Genomic DNA, 20,762 nt, shown 5'->3' on the forward strand with positions numbered 1-20,762 from the left:
ATTCTGAACATTTCGACAACAGAAATTTGTTCTGCACTCAAAATTTAATGGAACTTCTATGTTGAATAATTTCATTCTTCGTAAAAATCGGCGAACACACTTTATGCACTTCAGAAAGACAAGCGTCTACTAAACCCAAATGATTATTTTGATGTGACATTTGGCTCAGATGTCACTGATAGTCATATCAACAGAGAAAAAAATATTTCGAGGATTTATGAGCAGTGGCGGATACATTATGGGTTTCGGAAATGGTATTATTCAAAACCATCTTTCTCTTTTACGAAATCCTGAATTCAAAAATAGCAGAAAAGTAACTTCAAAATAATTGGATGAAATAGCAGCAAACTTTGACTGTATATTAGTTAGGGTTAGCGTTCGAAGGCGAGGATAGAGATTTGTGATGGTTGGCGATGGCTTGGTCAGTTTAAAAACTTTTCAGCCCACAGAATATTCGCTGCCAAAAAGAGATAAATTCGATGCCTAACTTCGCATACTATCCATTGCCGAATATGAGGATCGCCGAGAACGACTGTATACTTATGTGCACACTCGCGAAAAGTCGAGCACACGATTACTCGAACGTTCGGAAACTTGAATATATTTCCTACTCCATTGGCTACTTTAAAACTCGAACAAAATTTTTCTCTAATTTTATATGCGAAAACATATCATATAAAAATAAAAAGCGTCATGGAATATGACTTTTTTCAATATCAGGGAAAAATTATCTTCGCGACCGGAACTAGTTGAGCTGTTCGAAACTAAGTTAAAAGCTAAAATTCAAGAAATTGGACTATGTCCACAACAATTTTATAGCGGAGATGAATCCGGGTCCTCTCAGAGCCGCAACAAAATCCTCAAGTCGCTAGCCGGCTGCAGATGGGGAAAAGACAAAAAAACGTTGTTGGCAAGGCAATCGGCCGGCCGACTCTTAACTACGCCGCACCAATATGCTCGCGTGGATGCAGTGAAACGCAGACTCGGAAACTACAGACAAGTCAGAACACTGCATTCCGGACTACAACGGGATGCCTGCATGCGCGCAGTTAAGTATCATAATGAACTCCACTCCAAGCAGTTTCTGCTGGGGCGCTTTCGTAAAAATCATATATTTTTCATATGTACATACATATATATTTTCGTCTGATCATATGTAAGTCATATAAGTATAACAAATAAGATAACTTACTAGAACTAAGCGAGCTTACCTTTGCCATAAAGTAAGCCTGTACCAAAATGTATGCAATCGACTCGCAACATTCCTAAAAAAATCACTAATTGTTTATAGTTTTATATTTTCCACGAAATTATGAAAAATGCACATTTTTTCAACGTATAATATTGGTCTCATCACTTTAAATTTGTTTTTATAATCAAACAAAGAATGCAACCATTTCGCGCACACATATAACTAAACACATCCATACACATGTTTTATTAAATTTGCTTGCAACTAACATAAAATTCATTTAATTAATTAAATCTGATTTATTGTCCATTAATAAAAATAAAACGATTCTTAGCCACATAAAACCACCACTACCGCCATTCAAATGTCAAATTTTGAAGGAAATGGGGATAAAAGAAGCAAATCAATAACAAAAAGAACCGCAAGGAAGTGCTGTTATTGTACAAGATCCTGCCGCTTTTGCTCCAACGACGTTCTCTGCTTTCAGAGATAACACGCCACCTCAACCTTGGCACCGACTGCTCAAAAAAATTTGCATGGACTTCACAACATTTCTTCATTCACTTTTAAAGTGGGATAAAAAGCTTAAAAAAAAGTATTTAAATATAACAGCAGCGTGAAAACATTCAAACGGTTAAAAAATCCAAGCGCTACTACAAATTTCACTACCGAATCTATTACAAACGTGTGGAAGAACAAACAGCTGTTTATGACAGTTGACAAACGAATCGTTTCGGAAGATTTGGCGGCTGAGAAATGCATGAGATTTCACGCACGCAATTATTTTATAAATTTTAAGTGAAATTTCTGCCAAATAATAAAGAAGATAGTGAGAAAAGAAGAACAGTGAGCAATGAGTGCAAATGGCAGTGTAATGTAAGTAATATGATTATATTGCCACGAATAAATAAATACATTCTTGCTTTACAAACACAACAGCACCGATTGGAAGCGTCTGTGGCAACTTGTCTCCGGCATACACCATGAAACACCAGAGAGCACAGTACGTGAAGAATTGCTGAACGTATCGAAGGAACTGCAAGACGGTGTGCTGCAATTTCGCAAGCGTACAGCCTCTAATGTGAAATTGGAAGACTTGCTGAAGAAGAAGAAGCAGCAGAAATTACTGCCATTTACGCAGAATTTGCAAGAGTTGTTGGTATGTTATTTAAAAATCACGTTTTGCTTAATATATTTAATACAAAAATCGTTTGCTACTAGGACTTGGAGTCGCAACAATGCTGGGAGATACTCTGCTACTATCTAACCAATGAATATCGCGGCTCCGCCAGTTCGCTCGCAGCACATATTTCATCGGAGAGTAATATGAGCAAACTGCTCGATGATATTTGGGGTTATTATACGCTTGAACGTATGATCGTATTGAAAATCGTTAAAAATTTGCTACTCTTCTACAAAACACCCAACCATCCATATCACACGCAATACAAAGAGATTTTGAATAAAATTACACTGCCAAAACTACGTGATTCCTATCTCAATCAATTGGAGCAACTCATTAATGCATATCCACCCAATCAACTGGCGAATGGGGAATTTTTCGATTATCACACACGTCTAATTGTTTGGTCGGAAGGCAATGCACGCGAAATCAATGAAGTACTACACATCTTGCTACTGATTTGTGAACACTCACCATTCGAATTGAAGCATATTGAGAAACTATTCGACTGCTTTCGACAACACACTTTTGGCAGACAACAAAGTTATTTGGACATTGCGAAGCCACTACATAATGAGTTAATGACACGTTTAGCGTACTCGGAGACTATCTTGCTGTTGAAGTGTATCGACTTGAGCGACGCAGCCTCTGCTTTAGCGCTGAATATTATCGACTCATTGGATAAGGAAATCATACGTATGTATCATAATCCCGAAAATGGTCCGCTGCTGCTGGGTTGGATGTTGCTAAAAATGCGCTTTACAAAAGCCATTGAGGATGCGCAAGCTTTTCTGCCATGTCAGTTGATGGGTAAACGTGCCATTGACTTGCGTTGTTTTGAGTATTTGCACAATCTGCTAACAAGCTCCATGTTCAAGGTAGTGTGTTTGCTTTTTGATAAAATTGTTTAAGTGTTAATAATAATATTTGCAGGATGACAGCTTGGTGTCGCGCATAGTACGAAAGACTGTCTACAATATGCTTACGCACATGTGTAACTTCTTCGATGGCGATGGCTCGTGTGCACGTCATCCCTACATATATGAATTGCTGAGCGAGCTGCTATCGTGGCCAACGCTAGCGAAAGAGTTTTGTGCAGATGAAGGTGAGTTCATTCAAAACTTACAGAGGAAGAGTGAAAAGTGCTGTGTTGAAAACTATTACATATATCGTGTGTAAAGCGAATTTGTAGACTGTCACTATCCCAGCCTTTCCTCAAATTACTCGAAATATTTTTATTTTGCTACAACAAAAACAACAACAATCTTAAAGTTATATCAATACTGCTTATTTTCAGAAAAAGGCGTGCGCTCCTTGTTTAACACACTTCTGGAGACTTTCCCTATAGATTTTGTGCATCTATCAATGCTGGCGAGTGCGCTTACCAAAGCGGGCATGTCAAATTTTGTAAGCATAGCCTTAGGCGCACTATCAATAATATTACTAACATTTGCATTTGCTTTCTAGATAAAAACACAGCTTGAATCACTACCCATATACACGGACGTATACGACGAAAGCAGATATCCTCTGCGCGCCATCAACGAAGAAGACTACATACTCACTGCCGACATAATACCATTTCCACATTTGGACTTCATTATCCCAGCAAATACAACAGCGGCGATTATGTCACGTGCCGAAGGTTATTGTGTGCATTTTCGTGTCACACTCAATTATTTTGTGGTTCTACATCACGAAATCAACTGTTTACTCGCGGAGACGGTGCAGAATCAGGGTGATTGGTCGCAAAATGAACGTGTGCGCCGCATCAATGCCGGTCTTGAGTATCTGCAGAATGTTCTGCAGCGCACAAAGGCGCTCAGCGCAATCAGCGCGGAAATGGTGCATCCCACCGAGATGTGTATTGATTTGCTGAATAAGTTTAAGGCGGTGCCGCAGCCACCGGTGCAGATGTTGGCCAATTGCTTGAATGTTTGCACGATGCTTTTGCCTTTAGTTGATGCAGAGATTTACGCACGTGTCGTACATTTGCACATCTTGCCGGCGATAACTAATGAAACGCTCGATAATTACAAAGAATATGCGCTGGGCATCTGCTTCGATTCGCGTGTTGTTGGCACCTATTTGATTGATGTGGAGAAGAAATTAGAGCGCTATGATTTTTTGATAGCCTATATAGGATTTCTGCGCACGTACACTAAGGTGACTAAATTAGAATTATTATATTCATCTCATATTCTTTTTTTTACTCTGTACAGGATATAGTGTCGTCCGTCTGATGGTTTGTATAAACGCAATCGTTCTGAAATATTGCACATGTTCTTCTCTCCCAAGGAAGCTGCTCATTTGTCGGAACCGCCGATATCGGACCAAAATAGCATATAGTTGCCATATAAACTGAACGATCGAACTCAAATTCTTGTATGAAAACCTTTTCCTTTTGAGATAGGATGTATCTCTCCGACTTTTCTCTCTTCCTCGCTGCACGTTACCTAACACTCTGCCCCATTAAATCTACAGCGACCATAATCACACCTAAAATTTTAGGTGTGACATTCGATAGCCAGTGTTCCTTCATTCCTCCCGCGACCGCGATTATTGTCAAAGTACAGAGCCGCAACAATATTCTCAAGTTGCTAGCTGGCAGTACATGGGGAAAACACAAAGAAACGTTGTTGGACATATACAAGGCAATCGGCCGGCTACGCCGCTCCTATATGGTCGCCTGGGTGCAGTGAAACGCAGTCGAGGAAACTACAGACATGTCAAAACACTGCACTACGGACTACAACAGGATGCCTCTTGATATCTTCACCTGCACAGTCTGGTCCGCATGCACCCAGTTAAGGAGCATAATGAACTCCTCTCCAAGTAGTTTCTGCTGAGATGCTTTCACAGAAATTATCCCTGCAGTCACCTGCTTATAACGAAACCACCTCTTAAAAACATCAAGAGGTCCTTCCTCAACTACGTGGACGACATAAAACAGTACGCCGACACAACAAACTTCAGACATGCTCTGATCGTCATTCAAATTTGAGCCATTGACACCTTCACCGACTCCCTTTCAGTGAATGGCGTACTTGGAGTCAAAGCACCAATCATCGCAAACGTAGAGCTCGAGTTGCCTCGAGTATTTAGAGCAACCCTTGCCCAGCTTCCTTCTGGATACTGTAGCAGGTTAAACTCCTACTCATCCAGAATCGACCCCGACATATCAAAAATATGTCCAGCGTGCAATGAGTCCTCGCATGACACTGGCCACCTCTTTGCATGCCCTGCTAACCCTACATATCTCACACCCCTCTCCCTATGGTCCGAACCAGTCGAACAGCACTTCTCTTGGGCTTACCGTTGGATGACCTTGATGACAACTTGTCTAAATCTGACCATCTTAACAGGGACTAGATAACTGATACAACAACAGCAACCGATTAGATTTCTTGTATGAAAAATTGCTTATTTGTGAAGAGTTTCATGAAACTTAATGATTTTTTTTGTTTATTTTTATTTTATTTTATATTTTTTATTATTATTATTTTCTATTATTATTCATTAATTTTTTTGTTTTGTTGATTGCAAATTTAAATTTTTTTATTTTCTTAATTATTATAAATTTTTAAATTATTATTTTTTTTTAATTCTTATAAATAATTTTTACTTTTTATTTTACCAAAACTTGTTTTATTTTTTGGTTTTTACTTTTTTATTTGTTTTTTGTTAGTTTTTTAAATATTTTTTTTTTAACTTTTTTAATCAATTTCCTAATTTTTTTATTGTTTTTTTTTGTTTATTTTATAATTTTTTTTATTGCTTCTTATTTAATTGTATATTTCTTTTATTTATTAATTTTGATTTGTTTTTGTTCGAGTTATTTTAATTTTTTATTTCGTTTAATTATTTTTTTTTTATTTTTCATATAGTTTTTTTTTTTTTTTTATTTTTTTTTTTTTTTTTAATTTTTTTTTTTTAATTTTTTATTTTTTTTTTTTTTTTTTTTTTTAATTTTTTTTTTTTTATTTTTTTTTATTTTTTTTTTTTTTTTTATTTTTTTTATTTTTTTTTTTTTTTTTTTTTTTTTTTTTTTTTTTTTTTTTTTTTTTTTTTTTTTTTTTTTTTTTTTTTTTTTTTTATTTTTTTTTTTTTTTAATTTCTTTTATAGTGTTTTATTTTTAATTTTTTATTTTATTTATTTATTTTTTGTTTTAAATTATATTTATACATATACATACATATGTATGTATATTCCATTTATTAGTTAATTGTTTATCTCAATTATATTCACTTTGTTAATATATTCTCACACGCCTACAGCTGCAGCGCAATAACTTCTTCAAAATCGAGATACCCGGTTTAATATTCTTGCTGCGCGAAGTATTTCCACACATGCATGCCTGGGGCTTTCAATCACAAACGGAGCGACACAAAATTTATACCGAAATTATGGGTTTCGTGTGCGACATATTGGATACGGTCACTAGCCTCGGTGATAAGAATGAAAAAATCAACACGGAAAAGCAATTCTTGCGCGACATCTGCATACATAGTTTGTCGAATATCGAGAATGGCATGGTATTATTGCGGTAAGTGACACATAACCTCAATTTGCTGTTTGTTGTTTTCTTAATAAACACATTTTGTTTTCAGTTTTGTCGCGCTTGGCAATGCCTATCTACAACACACCATGGAAATGGAGTCCAATTGGATGATACAACAGTCACATGGCGTCGTGCTGCTCGTGCGTTTAGCTATGCGCATACTCATGCAATTGCTGCGCCTGAAACCGGCCACGCAAGAGACCAGCGATTTGTCACCACTGGAAGCCTTGATCTACACGCAGCCCAAGCAACGTGATACGCTGCGCATCATACCGGTGGTAACAAGTTATATGAGCAATATCTTCGATCGCTGGCTGCCAATACTTTCGTGTCGACTGCTGCGACGCATAGCGCTTGAATTTAATATGTCTTTGTTAGCGTGTCTCGATATGGAACCAGATCAGATACGTTTAACCTTCCTGCAGCGTTTACCCGATGAATTGGAGAGCGATTCGTTGAAGGTGGCCATATTGGAGCTGGTGGAGGCGTGCATTGAAAAGCAGCCTGGCGTGACAGAGGCATTTTTCAAAGTGAATGCCACACAAGAGAAGCGCTTCTTGGGCAAGGAGGCTGGCGTGCAAATCGCTGATAGCATTTTAACTTTCTTGGAAGACTATCTGGAGGCTGTAGCAAAGGACTCGCAAATGGTCGAGCATACGTTGCCTAATAAAATAATGAACATCTTCCATTCGCTCTGGAAGAATGGCATGCAGAGTCTGGTGGAAGAGCTCACTAAACGTCCGAAATTTTGGACACAACTTTGCAATCCGCTATTCAGCACTTTGGGCAAAAATGCGCGTGTCTACACTCAGCTGCTGAATATACTCTCCATTGAAATATTCTCCACGCCGCCGAATGGTAACAGTGAATTAAAGCAAGTCGTTTTGCGCTTCTTCGAGGCGTCGAATTTCAATAAGTGGCTTAATTATGTCTATGACATGCCGAAAACGCCCGCCGCAGATCCGTATTGCGCTGTAGAGCTCTTTACCGAAGACGTGCCCGAGTGGCTGTGTCGACTGGCTGCTTTCAAGAGTTTTCTAATAATACTGCTGAAGAAGCAACCGCAATTCGTTGAAGTGCCATCCAAACAATTGAAGAAGCTGGCTGAGCAAACGCTTGTCACGCTCGTGGATCGCGCTGAATTCATCGAAGATTTGCGTCCATTCATCGTGCTTAGCGAACTGTATCTCTTTGTATTGCTCAGCTTCAAACTCTCGTACACAGACAGCCCCGAAGAGGATGTGGAAATGTTGAAACAGGTTATTAAGCTGCTCAGTCGCCTCTCTTCTTGCTATGAAGATTTGCATTTGCGCGCCAAAGAGGCGTGTCTCGCCTTTACTATTAAATGCGCCGACTTGCTGGCTGTTGAGTTGCTGAATGACTCCGACGCCGCGCTGAATTTCCTCTACTCGGTCGTAAGCATCATTTGCTCGGAGTTGCAAACTTTGGAAAATAGCGCACGTGTAGAGAAGCAAGCCAAGCAGGAGCTGGAGAATCTGCAACAGACCTCCTCAAACTCACTCGTATTGAGCTTCAATCTACTCAAAACGGTGGCGAGCATATTTCACGATGCCGGTCCCGGCAACTGGGATTTGCCATTCATTGTCAATAAAGTATTCCAACGCTTGCTGAGCTGCGCCAGCTCCATACTACAGCTGCATAGCAAGCAAAAGCTCTCTGTCGAACTGCTGGATGTGCTCATTGTCTTTGCGAAGGGCAATTGCTCGGCGGAATTCTTGCATTGCGATGTCGGCGACTATTTGTGGCTGAAATTGTTGCCACCGAAGGAGCTCTTGCAGTCCAATTTCGCTGTGCTCGGTCAAACGAAGACAGAGGAGCATGGCTGGACGGTGCAGAAATGGTGGCCCATCTATACGCGTGGCATCACCCTGGTCACCATCTTGTTCGAGAAACACAAGCATTACTTTGTGAAACACGCTTTGCAATTTGTGGGCATTCACGAGGTTTATTTGGTGGACTCATTGCTGTTGGCCAAGCAGACTCTGGAACCGGCAGCGATGGAGCTGATCAAGAGCTCAGTTACTTTAGTGTCGAATTTGGTGGAGTTTGAGACGCTGTGGCGTTTGGAACACTCGCAGTCGTTGTTCAATTTGATGGTGAGTAGAATTTTGGTTTCTTAAGTTTTGAGTTTTTCAAAAACTTTTGTTTTCGTGAGTATTAAGTAATACAAGGAGGCTTGGGCAATTTAGTAAGCAATTTTTATTGCTAGGTTGCTTGTGTGCTGAAAATTTCTTATTCATTTCTATTTTATCACATAATCCTAAAAGTATGCTATGTTCCAGTGGATTTAGCATTAAATTCAGTTATATGTTGCGTTGCATATAATTAGGCGCAATGACGCGTCACCCATGGGTTTCATACATATAACGCTATAAACTGTATATATGAATGACGAGCTGAGTCGATTTAGTCATGTCCGTCTCTCAGTCTGTCAGTATATACGCGAACTAGTCCCTCAGTTTTTGAGATATCGCTTTGAAATTTTGCACACCTCATTTTCTCTCTAAAAGGCTACCAATTTGCTGAAACCGCAGTTATCGCACCACTTTAGCATATAGCTGCCATAATAACTGAACTATCGGAATCAAGTAGTTGTAGGGAAAAGTTTTTCATTTAAAGAGATATCTTCAAGAAATTTTGCTTAAATTATTTTCTAAGGAAATGGTGCATTATCCTAAGAAATTGTTCAAATCGGGCCACTTTAGCATATATGTATAATGCAAATCTTGTAAGGACTATTTTTTATTGGTGAAAAGCATTATAGCTTTGGTATAACCGAATTTTATGATTTACATTTTTTTTGTTCTTTCTTATTTCCATCAAAATTGCCCTCCTTTTCAATCACAGCGCGCTGTACAAGTGCTCATGGGTCATGCCATTTCAATGTTTCACCAACCGAAGAATCTGAAATGTCTCATAGCCGGACGCAACTTGCAATTGGACATATTATCAGATATTGAGCGACCGGGTTTCACTGACGAAGTCATCAGCGCCTTCAACAAGTGAGTAGTAATGAGTTAAAAATATTTTTATATATGTATGTATGTATATACAAATTATTATTATTTTTAAAACTTAGTCTCATTGAAATCATCACGCTGAGCGTACAATGCCTACAACGCTTCAGTCCCAAGCTGCTGGACTTGATATGCGCACCTGAATTTTTGGTCAGCAAATGGGAACCGATTTTCGAAATACATTTTGGCGCGCCCAAATTGAACGAGACCGCCATAACGCTAACATTTGGCACAGTGCTGAGCATTGTTGGTGTTTTTACGAAAGTACTCAACCTGGTAAGTCCATACCATTCCACATATAAAGTATTACAAATACAATAAACGCACATTTTACGCTTTCAGCAAGGTCATGGCTTCCACGAAGTGCCGCTCAACGTATTACCCACCAGCAGGGATGGCGCCAACACGCCACAAGCCAGCGGCACAACCGCACTGGCACGCTCACAACGACAATTCTCGAAATCTGTCTCGATTACATCCGTTTCCTCAGCGAATTGCCCACCCAACGAGCTGCTCGCCAATCTGGATGGCGAACTCTGCCTGCTCGCACTCGAGCATGTACTAATGCTAGCTGCCTCGCAAAGCATGTTGGCGCTGAAAAATCCCTACTTGCCGGCGCGCGAAAAACAAATAGTGCGACGTGAGATTAGCACCGAACTCTTGACATTCCACGAATTCGTGCGCAAGAAGGTGCTGATCGATCATCGTGAGCACCGCGAAATGTGGTATCGTCGCAAGCATGGCTTGGTGTTTATGGAATTGAGCGGTACACCTGCTGGCAGCGCAACGGTTCAAGCAACAAGCAGTTCAGCAACAACAACAACACGTCTGTCACCGACACAGTCGGGTGCACGTCGCCACTCCAACGATTTGCGTGTGAATGTGGTGCGGCGTTTGCATTTGCAACAAGAGCACAGTCGTCAGCACCATCAACAGACGCCCGCCGGCACAGCCTTCGATATGTCGCGTGTGATTAGTCCGATCGGCGCTGGTGGGCAGGCGCCGCAGCAACAGCAAACAGCGGTGTCCTCCACACCGCAGCTGTCGCGTCCACCGCTGCGGCGTCAGGGTGATCCCGCACCGTCGGGCAGTGAGGTGAAACGGAACAGCGCCAGCAGAGATCAAATTGTTCAAGATGATGATGAGGTGGAAGTGCTGGAGGAAATTCAATATTTTCCTCCTGAGGAGCCCGGCTACACGCCTCTCTCCTATGTGCAACTGGTGGAGGAGGATTACTTGCATTTTATGTCCAATCTATTTACGGTCATCTGCCAAAGCGATTAAAGGACAATGCTTGGAAGTGTGGTTATGTCGCATGCTGCTTATTTTCGGCGCTGCAGTTGGTTGTTGCAACAAGCAGAAATTATTTATAAGTACAAATCTAAGTGTTTTTTTATATAATTCAATGAGAATATAGTGTTCAATGAGAAAAAAACTGAATTTAACTTTTTACAAGAGCTTTTGGGGTAAGGTAAGCATAAAGGCAAGTGAAAGAGTTGTATGGAAAATTATTGGTGCCTGGAGTATTCACAAATATTTTATTTTTCTTTATAAAGAAAGTTTTTCATTATAAATTTTTTTATAAATATTTTTTTTATAAATATTTTTTTTATAAATATTTTTTTTATAAATATTTTTTTTATAAATATTTTTTTTATAAATATTTTTTTTATAAATAATTTTTTTATAAATAATTTTTTTTTATAAATAGTTTTTTTTATAAATATGATTTTTTATAAATATTATTTTTATAACTTTTTTTTTATAATATTTTTTTTTATAAATTTTTTTATAATTTTTTTTTATAATTTTTTTTATAAATATATTTTTTTATAAATCATTTTTTTTATATATTTTTTTATATAATTTTTTTATAATTATTTTTATAAAAACTTTTTTTATGATATTTTTGTTTTTCATTTTTTTTTGTGTATTATAAATTATATATTTTTCTATAATTTTTTTTTTTTTATAAATATTTTTTATTTCATAAAATATTAATTTTTTTATATAAATCATTGTCTTTTTATAATTTTTCTTTATAACTCGAACGTTTTATAAATAATTTTCTTTTATAAATATTTTTTTAAATACTTTATGATAGCATAAGAGAGTAATTAATAAATAATTTCCTTTTATAAATTAACTTCCATAACTTGTTTCTAAATATAATTATAAATTCTTTTTTATAAATAATTTTTTCTCTATTCTAAATATTATTTTTATAAATACAATTTCTTTTTGAAATATGTATTTTATAAATAATTTATATAATTTTTTAATTTTTTTCATATTTTGTTTATAATTTTTTTGTTTATAAAAGTTTTTTGCACATTCTTTAGACGTAAAAGCAAACTTTCATTGAACTGGCATTTTTTTCAGTCATGAATATGACCTGTTTTTAAATACAGCCGCTTTTTTTACTTTTATTAAAACTTGAATTTTTTTATCGTATAGAATAGTAAAATTTAGAAGTACTAAAGCGTATAGAGGCAAGCGAAAAACAAGATATTATTATTTTTGGATTGCATCAATCATTTAACAAAAGCTTTTTTGACGTATTTTTCAAATTATAGCGAATTTTAAAAAAGCTGGATTTGGTCAATACTCTGAATACAAAAGGAAGATGACATACCTATACAGTTTTTACATATATATGTATATGAATATATATAATGTAATTGAATGTAATTACATAGAATATATTTTTAAAAGCAAACAAAATAACTTAGTTTTTCCATTTAATATTTTTTTCCATTATCAGTAGATAATGACATTTGCACAAATTTTTCCATACAGAATATTTTTTTATTTTGAAATTTTTTGATTATATTTTGAATTTTTTATTTAAGTTTTTAACGGAGAGTGATTATTATTTTTTAGAATTTAATTATTTCATTAGCCTTTTTTTATGTTTTATTTGTTTTTTTTTATATTTGCAAACAAAAGACACTTTTTTAGCATTATACGGCTTTAAATTTATTTTTATGTATCATTTTTTACTTTTTTATACAAAATTTTTAAAATTTTATTTTTAATATTTTTAGTCACTAATTTCTTAATTTATTTACTTCACTTAACTTATTTAGTTTTCTGTAATGTGTGTTTTAAATTTATTACTTTTACATATTCATCATTTAATATATTCTAATTTAGCAATTGAGTTTCTTTAAAAAAAAAAATTTTTTCTATAACTCGAAGTCTCCCTAAGTCGAAGTTTTTTTTGGGATAATAGTGATTCGAGTTATGGAAGTTCGACTGTATATAGGTTTTTTTAAAGCTAATTCGGTTTTTTACAAATAATCCTTTTAATAAAGACTTTATTTTATGAATAGCTTTTGGGTTTTCATAAATAGTTTTTTTGTTTTTTATAGATAATTTTTTTCTATATATTATAATAACTTTTTTTACAAATAATTTATAAAAAATTATTTCATAAAATTTTATTAAATTTATAATATAGTATTATACATTTTTTTAAATAATTTTTCTTTATAAATATCTTTTTATAAATAATTTTGTTTTATAAATTTTTTTTTAAATTTTTTCTTATGAATAATTTTTTGGTTTTTAATAAATAGTTAATTAGTTTTTTATTAATTATTATAATTTTGTTTCTAAATATAATTTTTTTAATGATTTTTTTATGATTTTTTTATGATTTTTTTTATGATTTTTTTTATGATTTTTTTTATGATTTTTTTTATGATTTTTTTTATGATTTTTTTTATATATAGTTTTTTCTATAAATATTGTTTTTATAAATACAATTTCTTTTTACAAATACTGTATTTTATAAATATTTTTTATAATTTTTTTTAATATTTTTTTATAAATAGTTTTTTGCATTATTTTTTACAAAACGTTTTTTTCATTAATTTATTTGTGTTTCAGTCATAAACATAGGTATCTGTTTTTAAATACAAATTTTTGAATTTTTACTTTTATTACTTAATTTTTTTACTATTGTATGAAATTACATAATTATTATTTAGTTTTTAATATGTAATTTTTTTACATACTCATATCATATTGCGTGATTTTTCAGATTTACTTTTAATTATTATTTTTTGTGTTTTGGTTTATTCTGGTTTTTCTTTTATTATAAAATTTTTTTTCTATTTTTTCTATAATTATTAGTAGTTTTTAAATGCTTAATCTTCGAGATTTCATTTCATTCATAGTCTTTATAAATATATTTTTTTAATCTTTAAAATTTTTTATTATATTTTGAATTTTTTTTAAGTTTTTAATTTTATTTCATTATTATTTTTCTTTTAATTTATTTATTTATTATTTTTTATTTATTTATTAAGTATTTTTAATATTTGTTTTTTAATATATTCTTATTTGTATTTTTTTTTTCTTAATTTTTTAAATATGTTTGCAAAATTTATTTAATTTTTTTAATTTAAATATCTCATAATACATGTCCGCCTTTGTGGGGTTAAACATCAACACCATCAGCTTTTTCGTCAAAAGCGCGCCTACTTATCTGCCTCGGTCATTATCTGAAGTACATACATACATACATATGTACATATGTACATATACACATACTAGCCAGATTTTACGCCAATTCATTCAAATAAGTAGATTTGTTATCCAACAATCGGTTCACAACGTAAATCGGCAAGCAAATGATGATGATGCATTGATGCACTCAACATACACACATTCCCATGGAAATATATATGTATATGTACATATATGTATAAAAGTATACACATATCCATATATGTATGTGTGTGTGTACATTCAACGATAAATCACTCTTTATAAATACTTGTACCTGAATCTATGTAAGTCATATGGCAGCTGGCCAAATGCATTGCAACACGCATACATACATACATACATACATACATATGCATCTGTAGAGATACGTGCTATCAGCAGCAGCACTTCATCACCGATTTGCTGACGCGCGCACAAACGAGCCCCCAAATCTGCCGAATGAGCGTTGAGAGTTCATCGTTGACTGCCAACGTTGCCGCTGCTTCTCTGCTGCTGTCGTCATTACTCGGCTGCGTTGTGACGGTGGTAGTTGGCTCTTGGCAAAGAAGTTTGTATTCGCGAGTTGGTACTCTTATATACTTAAATACCATATGTATGTAGCCATATATGTACATATATACGTATGTATGTAAGTATGTGTGCATGCACATATGTATGTTTGCATATACAAAGGTGCAAATGCTGTATGAGGAGCACAAGCAATAGATTACCGCTGTGAGCGCTGGCGAGAGCGCCTCTTTCTGTGAACTTGAATGTCGAGGCTGGTGAGACAGCTCAGCAGGGCGCTCACGTGGTTTTGTTGCTGAGTAATTTACACATTTACTGTTTGTGATTTTAGATAACTGAGCTGCAAAAAAAGTAAAAGCGAATTTCTTCAGCTTCTATGTAATCACATACATATATTTGATTTATTTGCAAAATGAGTTGCTCGAATTTATCTTAAAATGGTTGTGAAATTGCGCGTTGACAGCAATGAAGTGCAACTAGTAGAAATCGACGACTCAGCGCTACGAAGTTGAACTAGTTAATTATTTAACCAAAATGAAATAAAAAAAAAGTCCATTTATAACGGAAATGTATCTATGCACATTTGCTCATATATTTACTTTGTAATTACCATTAATTATTGACTTTAATGTGCGGAGTTATGACTAAATCAGCTGCGATTTTTTATTGCGAACTCGCCGTTACGCTTAATTCATGAAAATTGATAGCCAACGGAGAGGTGTGAAGTAAATGTTTGCTAGAAAAAACGTAAAGCAGGCTTTAAAGCAAATAGCAACATGTTCTGTTTATATATTCATTATAACTACAAAAAAATAAGTTGAAGTTTGATTAAAAATACGAAAAGACTTTTTCGACTACCCAATATTTTTTGTGTAAATAACATTTCGAAAAAGTTTTCTCAAAATTAAAATAAAAAACAAAATAAAATAACATAAAATAAAATAAAATAAAACAAAATAAAATAAAAATAATAAAATTAAACACATAAAAGGTTTGAAAAAATAAATAAAATTTAATTAAAAAATATATACATATGTATGTATGTATGTATGTATGTATATGATATATGTAAATAAATAAATATAACATAAAATATATAAATATAAAAAAAAAAAGTTAAGTGAATAACATTTTTTAATTAATTTTCTTAAAACAAAAAGTAAAATAAAGTGCAAGTAATATAACAAAATGCTATTAAATAGTATATAAAAGTATTGAAAAAAAAATTAATTTGAAAAAAATATGTATATAAATAAATAAAAAATAAAATATATTGATAAAAAATATAAGTAACAAAAAAAATATAAAGAAAAACAATCATTATGAAAAAATAAGAAAATAACGTTTTCATATAAATTTCTAAAAAAAGTAAAATAAAATGAAAGAAATAAAACAAAATAAAATTAAACACAAAAAAGTGTTGATAATAAATAAAAATTTTATTTAAAAAAAATATACATACATATGTGCATATGTATGTATGTATGTACATATGTGAATAAATAAATATAAAAAAAATATAAATATGGATATTAAAATAATGGAAAATCAATTAAGTTAAAAGTAAAATAAAATAAGGTAATAAAAAAGAATGAATGAAATAAAACTAAATATATGAAAGTATTGGAAAAAAATAAAAATTTTAATTTTGACAAAAATGTGAATATGAAAAAAATATAAAAATAAAGAATAAATATATAATATATGCTATTTTATTTTTCAAAATAACAATAAAATTAAAATAAAATAAAATAAAATAATAAATAAATAAGTAAAAACAAGAAGAAAAATTTTTTACTTCGATTACCTGAAATGCATGCTTTTAGATAGACTAGAACACCACTCTAAACCATAGTTTTTATTTAATGTGGGCCTTGGACACCAAATGTATGCTATAAATCTTATTTTTAATTCTATTTAGTATAATTACTTCAATAATTAAAATAATGCATATTTATAGCGCCTAAAACTATGCTATTGTTTATTTTTTTACTGGTTTTGGAGTGATATTATGAAATTGAAACTGAACTTAGATTTCAATGAGCGCATAAATCTACTTATTTAGACAGTATTTACTTATTTGTAAGTTGTTTTTATAATTTTTGAAAATAGTTTTGAATTTACTAAAAAAAATTTCCAAACGATATATGACCCTTCAAATCAAATATATAGTCTATATAATTTTTCATAGTCTCGGAACAATTTAAGCAACTACTATACCATAAAATAGGGACTTAAAGCTGTTTAAAAGCTTATGTGCCTAAAAGTATGCTACACTTGTTTTAAAAATCTAATTTGTAGTGGGAAACATAATTTATTTTCATTAATTTAAGTGATCATATGTTATTGAAACTGAAATTACTGCTCCGTGAGCGAGCAAATTCACCTTTTTAGACAGTATTTACTTATTTGTAACTTTTTTTATTTTTGATTATTAAATTTGCTTATAAAAATTTGCAAGTGATATACTGTATTTATGACCTTTCAAAGTAAGTAGATGGTCAATATTATTTTTCGTAGTCTCCGAACTATTTAAGCAGCTATTATGGCTTAAAAAGGCATTTAAGCCTAAAAGTATGCTACATTTTTTTTAAATATTATTTGGAGTGGGAAACATAATTTATTTTTATTTAATCTCGGCGTGAATAACAATTTACTATTTTCTGTTGTTATTGAGGAGTGTCTTTCTATAATATTATAAGCTAAACTCTGTTCTCGGCATTAATAAAATTTGTATACTTCCTGTTGTATTGAAAAATTAAAATTTTATTATAAAAATATAAAAAATAAAAATTTTATATATAAAAAATATTTATTTATTATTATTTTTATTTATTTATTATTACTATTTTCACTATTTTTAGACCGAAAATTATAGAAAATTCACAGACATCCTTTCAAATAAAAATTTCGCTCCTCTCTACGGTACATTCGCAGTAATACTCAACGTTATAAGCCGATTATGTTTATGCTGCGGAGAGCGTTTTGCAAACAAATTTATGTATATATATCACATTCACATTGTATGTATGTATATATAGAATGAATTATATAGAACACTTCGTCTTTGGGAGTACTAGGCAGGGACGAGTTGACCAAATCGCAGCCGTCGCTGAGGTTTCACAGCAAATATGAGCAGCTGTTTGCGCGACTGAGCATGAGCATGAGCCAACAACAGAAACAAACAGCAACAAGCATAGAGTTTGTGGAGAAAAGCGCAAATACATAAAAGCATACAGACATACATACATACATACATACATACACACATACTTACAGACATGTATATACATATAAAATATGCTTGAGCGCATAAAAATGACTGAAGGCGTCTAGGCAAAAGCAAACAGAGTGTGAGCAAAATGTGAAAGGCAGCGGCTTTGAAACAAATGCGGCAATGTGGTGAGTGTGCGCGCCCAACTGCTTACACAAACAAACATATATACATACATACATACATATGTATGTACACACAACTAGTATAGTTTCTTATACGAAAAGTATGTGCATATGTACTTAAGTATTTTTATACGTCGATATGTGTGTGTTGCTCATCGCCGCCGCCGACAGTCGGCCCACGTTGTTTCTTCGGCATATACAAGAGCGCCAAGAGTTCACCCGGCCGTTCAGTAGTTCGTGAGAAGCCAACGTGACCGTTTGTCGTCCAACGCAGCAAAGCAGCCAAAAATCTACAAACAAGGAGTGCAATTGTTGTAGCGTGTGCTAAGCTAAAATAAATAAAAAAAAATATAATTTTTCAAGAGAAAAAACTCTAAGCAGCCAACTCAAGTGCTAAACGAGATTTACAAACGCAATTTAATTACACAAACGAAAATTACATAAAACTTTGGAAACGAAAATTTCGTGCATTTGTTGTAACGTGTGTGTGCGCGTTTAGATTTTCGCAGCAAAGCGGCTGAAAAAACAATCGAGCAAACGAAAAGTCTAATAGAAATTGGAAAATATCTCTACACACGTTTGTTTGAACTCTGTTGCTTCGCTCCCTATACGCGGCGATAACAAGAAAAGCAAGTAAAAACTAAAAGACGCACAAAAGAAAAGTCGAAAAAATAAAACAAAATTTGAAAAAAAAATTTTAAAAATTAAATAAAAAACTTGAAAAAAATTTGAAAATAATTAAAAAAAAAATTATCTACAATAACAAAAAACAAACGCTCATTTGTCAAATTTGAACAAAAAACAAAGCTGTTTTCTTCCCCCCAAGTGTCGTGTGAAAAAATAATGATTAAAAGTTCTTCGTCGATTAAAAATTTGTGGTTGTCCAAAAGCGCCCATTTAAATGCATTGCTCGTTAATGGATTTGTGAGTAAGCGTGCTAAAGCGACTGCTTTGAGTTTGGTTGAGAATTTGGATGAGTCGACGGCGAATGGCAACGGTCTTAACGGCAGCGGCAAGAACAACAGCAACGGCAAAGCGACGACAGCGCTGACAGCCAACAGTGGCAACAACGACACTAGCAACAACAACAACAGCAACAACGGCACCACCAATTTAACCGAGGCGAAACAACAAACATACTACAACAACACGGTATGGTTAGATGATCGCAGCAAGTATGGCCACACCGGCAAGGAGTTGCAAGAGAAAATTGCCGCAGAGGTGAGTGACGCACACACACGCGACTTTTGTTGCAAGGAAGCTGCACTAGTTGCAAGTTGCAATTAAACTTTTTAATGAATACCGTGTTTTCGTAACACACTTATAACAGTAACAACAACAACAACCATACCCTGTTAACCAACCCAGTCATGAGTATCGATTTTCACGCGTGATATAACAGCTGAATCGCCCACGCAACACACCCATTAAAATGAGTTTGTATATATATACTTATGTCACATATGTATGTGTGTATGTGTGTTTGTTACGCGCGTTTAATGTATGTCACACTTTGCTTTATGTGCTTTCCTCAGCTGGGTTAACAAATAAGCCCGTATTTTCTATTAAATTTCGTCCTTAGCGGCTTCGTGCTGGCGCCAAGCTACAATTAATGCATAAACCGAATGCTAATTGTCAGCAATTTGTCTATCGGTTATCGTTAAAATCGCTTTGTGCTTAAATGCAGCGCTGTCAACAAATGCTCTTAATGCTTAAATGAAATGTCTAAATACAGGGTGTTTGTGTATAAAGTGCCGAATTAGCGAAAAACGATAGCTAATACCGCTTGAGCAACAGTTTAAGGTCACAAATTGCCGTTGTTGTTGCTTAAACTAACAAAATACTTGGTGTAGGAAATCTGCAATTCGACAGAACTTCTTTTTCGATTTGAGGTTAGGAATTTAGACTTCAGTGCAACACAGAGATCGATGGTTCTTTGACGACTCTTCATCCACGGCTAAAGAGTTTTATAAAAAAAAAGCTCAGGGGTTTACAACAGCGCGCCAGTAGTACTTCACTTTCGCTGTTTTCCAATTGGAGATTCCAAGTGTAGCCAGGTCCTTCTCCATCTGGCCTTTCCAACGGAGTAGAGGTCTTCCTCTTCCACTGCTTTCCCTGACAGATGCTACGTCGAATACTCCCAGAGCTGGAGTATTTTCATCCATTCAGATGACATGACTTAGCCAGTGTTGCCGCTGTCTCTTAATTCGCTGATGATATGTCAATGCCTAACTTCTTCATGTTCGGGCAAAGGAACGTCCGCTCCATCGTCATCGAATGTGGAATCGGGTTCACCATCTCCTGGTGTTATGCTTTCACTACCGTTCATCAGGCTGAAGAAATACAAGTATTCCCTCCATAAT

At 33.9% G+C, this 20,762-nt stretch overlaps 2 protein-coding genes across 3 annotated transcripts in view; both read left to right on the forward strand.

Moving 5' to 3' along the window:
* Positions 1–1,671: 1,671 nt before the first annotated feature.
* Positions 1,672–11,415, forward strand: LOC126755125 (nucleoporin Nup188). Its single transcript, XM_050467472.1, has 11 exons — positions 1,672–2,068; positions 2,132–2,351; positions 2,414–3,253; positions 3,309–3,480; positions 3,673–3,782; positions 3,843–4,541; positions 6,654–6,922; positions 6,987–9,054; positions 9,806–9,960; positions 10,038–10,251; positions 10,318–11,415. The coding sequence occupies exons 1-11, from the start codon at positions 2,046–2,048 to the stop codon at positions 11,257–11,259; spliced, it is 5,712 nt and encodes a 1,903-aa protein (XP_050323429.1). The 5' UTR covers positions 1,672–2,045; the 3' UTR covers positions 11,260–11,415.
* A 7,200-nt stretch (positions 11,416–18,615) lies between these two features.
* LOC126755090 (glutaminase liver isoform, mitochondrial) overlaps positions 18,616–20,762 on the forward strand; it is a 66,922-nt gene continuing 64,775 nt past the window's right edge. For both annotated transcript variants that reach the window (XM_050467408.1, XM_050467409.1), the window contains exon 1: positions 18,616–19,620. In XM_050467408.1, the coding sequence (XP_050323365.1) occupies positions 19,243–19,620 (378 nt within the window). In that variant the 5' untranslated portion in view covers positions 18,616–19,242. The remainder of the gene's footprint in view (positions 19,621–20,762) is intronic.

This window comes from Bactrocera neohumeralis, chromosome 4, assembly GCF_024586455.1.
Source record: "Bactrocera neohumeralis isolate Rockhampton chromosome 4, APGP_CSIRO_Bneo_wtdbg2-racon-allhic-juicebox.fasta_v2, whole genome shotgun sequence".
NCBI classification, from domain to species: domain Eukaryota; kingdom Metazoa; phylum Arthropoda; class Insecta; order Diptera; family Tephritidae; genus Bactrocera; species Bactrocera neohumeralis.

What these genes read in the sequence shown, in the direction of transcription:
- LOC126755125 (XM_050467472.1), top strand. Translation starts at nt 2,046, where the DNA reads ATGAGTGCAAATGGCAGTGTAAT. An exon ending in AGTGCAAATGGCAGTGTAAT is followed by an intron (nt 2,069 to 2,131) that starts GTAAGTAATATG and finishes CAAACACAACAG; the next exon opens with CACCGATTGGAAGCGTCTGT. An exon ending in AATGGCATGGTATTATTGCG is followed by an intron (nt 6,923 to 6,986) that starts GTAAGTGACACA and finishes TTTTGTTTTCAG; the next exon opens with TTTTGTCGCGCTTGGCAATG.